Raw genomic sequence first — 6,490 nt, 5'->3', positions numbered from 1 at the left:
GCAGGATAATAAAATAAATTAAATTTATTTTCATTAATTAATAAGAAAATAGCTTTAGTGATTTTGTGAATTTTGAATTTTAATTTTAGATTGTTTTTTTTTTTTTTTTTGCCGTGTAGCATTTAAGCGACATGCCAACACTTGGGCCACTTGCCACATTCAGCCTGCTGCTTCTTATTCGTATTCTTCTGCCGCAAAACGTATCATTAACAAGTCACGACAAATTCGCGGTCAGACATTTGAAAAGCCAATGCCAAATTTGGTGAGGACAACGCCGACAGTTGCGACTGCCAATGGCATTAGATAAACTCCTAGTTGCAACTTCGACTGCAATGCCAAGTTTACCTTTAACTTTAACTCTCTCTTGGTATCAAGTGCCAAGTGCCAAGTACATGGACAGGTTGGCGACTGCCGGCGGCGGCTTTGAACAGAGACCACCGTCAGTTGCGAGGTGTGAAAAATCTAAAATGCAAACACGAATCGAGTACTCGCAACCACAACCACAGTCACAATCTCTGGCTCCACTCCATTTGTAGTTGCTCCCCTGGGCGCTGCCCAAAAAAAAAAAAGAGAAACAAAAAAATGGAATGGAAGGAAAAACTCTTCTCTGTGCAAAGGGAATCGATTCTCATACGCATGAATTATTTATTTCGATTGTCTGGCGCGTTGCTTGGCATTATTTTTAGTGGCCATAAAGTGGCCAGTGAATTTATGAGCGAAGCGAAAAGCGGGTTGCAGCTAAGGGAAATCGAACTCGAACGCGATCGCTCAAATTATCGCAAGGGGCATGCAAAATTTATTAACAAACATAAAAATTGCTCGAGAATTTATTTCATCTTAATTCAATTTAACAACTTAAACAGCCATAAAGTGTTCACATAGTAAATCAATGAGAGCAAACCTATGCAGAAGGAGATGCCCCATCATAATCATCATCCACATGATCATAATGATCATCATTATGATATGGCATAATGCTGGATCTAGACTCTACTCTACTCGTGCCCCTGTAAATTTATGAGCTGTGCATGAAAATGAGTCAAAACAAATTATGCCGCAACTGGGCAGCCGACTTGGGGTTGCATTGGGGGCTGATTGACAGCGACGATTATGATGTGAGTCTGGTCAAGATTTCCATCAGGACAAGCAACAATTTCAAGGCATTAATCATGCAGCTAAATACGAGGGTGGATCGATATTTCAAGTTACTCTCACTTGCCGATAAAAATCAATTCTCCACTTGACAATGGCTCAGGGGTTTCTTTTAGGGATGGGTATCGGGGAAAGGTATCGAAATTGACATGGAAAAAAACCAGCACCTTAAATAGTAATTAAATTTATTAATTTCAACAATATTCTGTCAACAACGAGCCTTAAAAAAATTAAGAAAGTAATAAAAAGACAAACAAATTTAAATAACTTTTAAATAAAAAAAAAATAGATTGATATCTAAAAAAAATTAAATAGAAAATCATATAGGATCATAAATTAAATGTGCTTCTAAAACTTCCTAAAAAAAGGAACAAATTTAAGAGATGTAAATATTTCCCGTTTGTACACTAACCGCATTTAATATCCTATGATATTTTTTACTTGACCAACGTTTATGTGTAACGATACAATATCGACAACACCATATACTAGTGTCCATCTCTAGTTGCTCTTCATTCTATTCTTAGACTCTGTCTGACATCTTCTTTGATATATTCGAAATTAAATAATATTTTATGGGGAATTATTTATTGGATGAGCAGAATGTTGAATAATTTAAAATAATTTACGATGCTATAAATGCAGGTGAAGATGGAGCTCTCCCATACTCTAGCTGTGGCAATAGCAGCCATCGGCCGAGTTCTTCTTGATCCAATCGAGGAACTTGCTGACTCGGGCATAAACACCAGGAGCATTGGCCTGAGCACAGCCGTAGCCAAAGGATACGACACCAGCGAGCTTGTAGCGACCCTCGTTGACAATCAGGGGGCCACCGCTGTCGCCCTGGCAGGCATCTTTGCCGCCAGACTTGACCAGGCCGGCGCAGAGCATCACCTCGGCAATCTTGTCCTTGTAGCGTGTCGCCCTGCATTGTTGGTTGGTAATGATGGGCACCTCCACCTCCTGCAGATAGTTGCTAGTGGTGCCGCCCTCCTTGATGAGACCCCAGCCAGCAACGGTGGCCTAACGGCAGCAAACATAATTTAACAATTTAACATAATCAATGCAAAACAAAAGACTTAGGCAACGAACTTACCGTCGTGCCATCAAAGTTGTGATTGGGATCGGGCAGACAAACGGGACGCATGTTGGTACCAAGTGGCACTGGAGACTCGAGTTTCAGCAACGCCACATCATTGACAATTTTGCTGGGATCGTATTTGGGATGAATTGTGGTTTTTACCACTTTGCGCACAATGCCAGGATCCCGTGAGGATCTGTCCAGCTGCATGAGGCGTATGGTAATGGGATCCCTGTTGCCATGCACACAATGTGCTGCTGTGAGGACATAGCGATCATTGATCAAGGAGCCGCCGCAGAAGAGACGTGGATAATGGCGACCCTTGACCAGTTGAGCGGTCCAAGGATATTTGTTGGAACGCACCTGTTGACCGCCCACAATGCGATTCACATTTGGCAGGCCACAAACTGTGAAAGTGATAGAGAGACACAGAGAGAGTTGGGATTAAATAAGAAATAAAATGGATACATTAAAAATAAAGAGATAATAAAAAAATACAAATATTAATCCAAAAAAATGTATTTAACTAATATTTTAACAAGTAATTAATATAAAAAAAAAATTAATAATAAAAAATAACTAAATAAATAAAAAACTAACGTTTGTTATAAAAATAAATAAATTGTCTACTTACTACAATTGGCTTTGGTAGTGCATTGATTGCGGTTCACAGGACGTGCTCTGCCTTCGGATAGTGGATGACCTGGTCCCAAAAGGTCCATCACATGACCAAATCGATTATATGCTGTCTCCTTCAGTTCATCTCCTTCTTGTAGCTTTATAGACGGCTCCGGATATTCATACTGAGCCAATGCCAGGGTGCAACCCAAAAGAAGAAGCAGCAGCAGCTCCAGTTGAGAACGCATCTTGTCTGGAGTTGTTTCGTGTGGAAAGTGACGATGTTGTTTGCACAACTCGGGCTACTTATACCACAACGAATCTCCAATTCTCCAGTGTCAAAGCTTCAACATTGTTATTGTTGTTGTTTAATAAAACTAAAAATATGAATTTTTTATTGGTTACAAAGTTTGTGCGATTTGCTGCCTTTTCTTTCTTTCTTTCACCGCTTTCTTTGTTTGCTTTCAGGTTTATTTGCATAACACTTTAAAAGTTGCCCCGCAGTCAACACAAACAACAATCAACAGCCAGAACATCGCAAATGACAAATAAACTTTTGAATGTTATTTTTATGCGCTTGCAAAGGGTATTTTCATTTAGTCCTTACTTTTGATGCATCTTGAGTTATTTCAACCAAACTCGCAGATTGTGTATTTGATAATATTTTTTTTACATTCTGATTAAATTAAATTAAATCAGGCTATTATATCAAAAGTCGTCTTATTGCACGATGAATTTGTAATATATATGTAAAATATATGCAGGGCTTTACAAGCGTAATAAATCTTCGGTGTTTCGAAAAACATCGTACATTCTTGATTATTTATTTTTGCATATTAAGAAAAGTGGAGCAAACTTAAAGCCGCCTCCACATTGGGGCTTAATGGACTTTTAATGCGCTCGAGAGGCTTAGGCAGAGTCATTGTCATGCTCATCATCATTACGATCATTAACCACATCATTATCGACTTGAGCCGCCGTTGACCCAGCTCTGTCCAAAAATAAACTACGAAAAGCCAAAACTCATACGCTGAGTTGGCAATTTCAATGCGATTTGTTTTGCCCCACTCTTATTCGGAGTTGGAGTTGGAGTCGGAGTCGTATTCTCGATTGTGTATTCTGGATAAATACTGCAGCACTTGCAGCATAAATATCCTTTAAGTGCCGGTTATCCGGTATCATCATTAACCAGGCAACCAAAACGCCCGCTTTCACGCTGTTGCGCATAATTTACAAGACTTTAACTTACAATCTTCCTTCTGCTTCTCTTGCTCTTTCTTCAGCTCTTTTTTTTTTTTTTGTCATATTTTACGTGGCAAAACCTGAGCTGCAATTGCTGTCCAGGCTGTCCAGGCTGTCCAGTCTGTCCTTGCTCTTCCCGCCGGCTACTCATAATTTCTGGCCCCGGAATGTCGTCGCTTTTGGTGTCTGCCCCCAAAAATGGCATGCCCCAAGCTTCAATGAACGAATATATGTGAAAAATAAAAATGAATAACATTAAAAAAAAGAATCTGAGAGGAGACAAGAATAAGAGCGTGTCGTTATGCAACATGTGGCACTTGTGGCGTTCCGGCGCGTGCATTAAATTGCCAATTTTATAAAATTTTAATTAATAAATTATGTAGGACAACCCGAAATCAAACCACAACTCAAAAAGCGATTACTTTTTTATGATCCATAAGTGCAGCTTTTTATGGCGTTTCTTTTACAGTATCCATGACAGTGTTTACACACCGAGGGGGAAAGAATATGAAGGTGAGGAAAGTCAGAACAAAGGAAAAAGCTAATTATGAAATAAATTGAAGTCTATGAAATAAAAGTGGAATACGAAAAATATGTACTATAGATTTTTTATTAAAATAAAACAGTTCTTTTGTTACTTAAGTTCTTTTAATCATATATAACTTCAAAAAAGCTCTCATCGAAATTTGATTTCAGCTATTTAAAGAAAAACTTTGGTGGGAGATACATTTTTAAAAATCTACTTAAATATCAAAAAATATTTTTAACACATTTTTCATCTTTTTCGTAAAACAAATTCCCCTAGATAGAAAATAAGGAACCTTTGATAGATTCAGAAAATGACGAGAGGAAGCTCAATAAAATTTATGCTGTTAGAAAAGACTAAAAGCATTTCAATAACTAACTAAGCTAAAAATTCTGACACAGTATAATAATTAAATATTTACTATTTCCTTTATAAATTTAAATTGAACAATTTATTTTCAGATAAAAATGGTTTTCTGCTAAAGCACATAAATCACACACAGTATCACAAAAGAATTGATAGATTTATGAGTATTTTTATATGGCATTATTATTGTCATTATTGTTAAATTTCTCACTTAATTGGATAACGCGTGTGTCTAAATTTCATCTGCTCCCCAAACATAAATAACTTTTACTTTTATGTCAAGCTCAAATGGAATGCAAATGTAAACACACAAAATTTAGCATTTGATTTTCGAAATTTCATTTTTATATCGTTTTTTTTTTTTTTGCTCATTTGCATAGCAAATAAACCAAGCGAAACGAATCAAAACCAAACTAAGCGAAATTAAAGCAAATATTATAATCGATTTAGAGATGAGCGCAAGTCGTGAGTGAATAAAATATGAATTTGAGTAGATGAGTATAAAAATGCTGCTGCGTGACAAGAGATCTGATCAAAAACTGAAGTCGAGGTTTGGCTGCCTCACACGCTGATAAGACAATTGTTCAAATCAATTAACTAAATGCGGTTGCATGCCACATGGGCGGGGCAGCACGACCCACAACTTCTATGTGTACTTGGTGCATTGAACTTTGCGGCTGGCAAACGAATAACTTAGGCAACAAACTTGCTGCATGCCAAACTATAACAGAGAGTGTTTAGAAAGGTTGAATGGCATTTGCCATTCACTTGGGCGCCCCAATGGCAGTTGCCACTCCGTCTGTCCATCTGTCAGTCAGTAAGTCATAAATTTGCATAAGAATAGAATTGCATTATCTAAGCTGCAAGTTGCCAAGTTACAAAGTTGCAAACGTTGCACTTATCTAGGCGGCACAAACAATCAAGTTACATTCAAAGCCAAAGCATTTTAATTATTGTGTGTGACGTCCAAAGCAAACATTACACACACACACTCACATAGACAAATCATGCAAATGTCTGTCGTCTCATCTTGTTTCATCTCAGCTTGGTCTGTGGCTGATGTGCTGCATTTGATAACTGCCAACAATGAAGACGACTTGAACCCTTAGATAATATAAAGTAAGCAAACAACTCTGTCGTCTCTCTCCCTTCCTCTTTCCCTATCATTCTCCCTCTTTTTCTATGTCTGTTACTCATAGAAATTTGTAACATTCGCAGGCCGCTGGGCAAACAAATCTAAAGCCTGAGACCAACGCTAGAATTCTAACAGTGCTGCCACAAATTAAAAAAAAAAAAATAAGATGAAAAAAAAATAAATATTTTTTACAAAATATGTAGAAGAGTTCCACAATGAGATTTGATGATGTCAAATTACAGAGATATAATTTTTAAGATATTTTTTTGTGGTCACAAAAGTCGGCGGCCATAAATTATGTTTCCATTTTTAAAATTATCAATTGTACTAGGACATTTAAAAAAATAAATATTATAGATTTATTCAAAAT

At 37.2% G+C, this 6,490-nt stretch overlaps 1 protein-coding gene across 1 annotated transcript; it reads right to left on the bottom strand.

Moving 5' to 3' along the window:
- Positions 1-1,718: 1,718 nt before the first annotated feature.
- On the bottom strand, positions 1,719-3,120 carry LOC117781975 (trypsin-1). Its single transcript, XM_034618872.1, has 3 exons — positions 2,868-3,120; positions 2,249-2,640; positions 1,719-2,175 (listed from the first exon to the last, which is right to left on the bottom strand). Exons 1-3 carry the CDS (start codon positions 3,097-3,099, stop codon positions 1,822-1,824), a joined length of 978 nt encoding a protein of 325 aa, XP_034474763.1. The 5' UTR covers positions 3,100-3,120; the 3' UTR covers positions 1,719-1,821.
- Positions 3,121-6,490: the final 3,370 nt, after the last annotated feature.

Source organism: Drosophila innubila (assembly GCF_004354385.1).
Source record: "Drosophila innubila isolate TH190305 chromosome 2L unlocalized genomic scaffold, UK_Dinn_1.0 4_B_2L, whole genome shotgun sequence".
In the NCBI taxonomy this organism is placed as follows: Eukaryota; Metazoa; Arthropoda; class Insecta; order Diptera; family Drosophilidae; genus Drosophila; species Drosophila innubila.
This window is presented reverse-complemented; position numbering and strand designations above follow the sequence as displayed.

Coding starts and splice junctions, on each gene's coding strand:
- LOC117781975 (XM_034618872.1), bottom strand. CDS start 3,099: ATGCGTTCTCAACTGGAGCTGCTGCTGCTTCTTCTTTTGGGTTGCACC. Junction 2,641..2,867: donor CACTACCAAAGCCAATTGTA/GTAAGTAGACAA, acceptor TCACTTTCACAG/TTTGTGGCCTGCCAAATGTG. Junction 2,176..2,248: donor ACAACTTTGATGGCACGACG/GTAAGTTCGTTG, acceptor TGCTGCCGTTAG/GCCACCGTTGCTGGCTGGGG.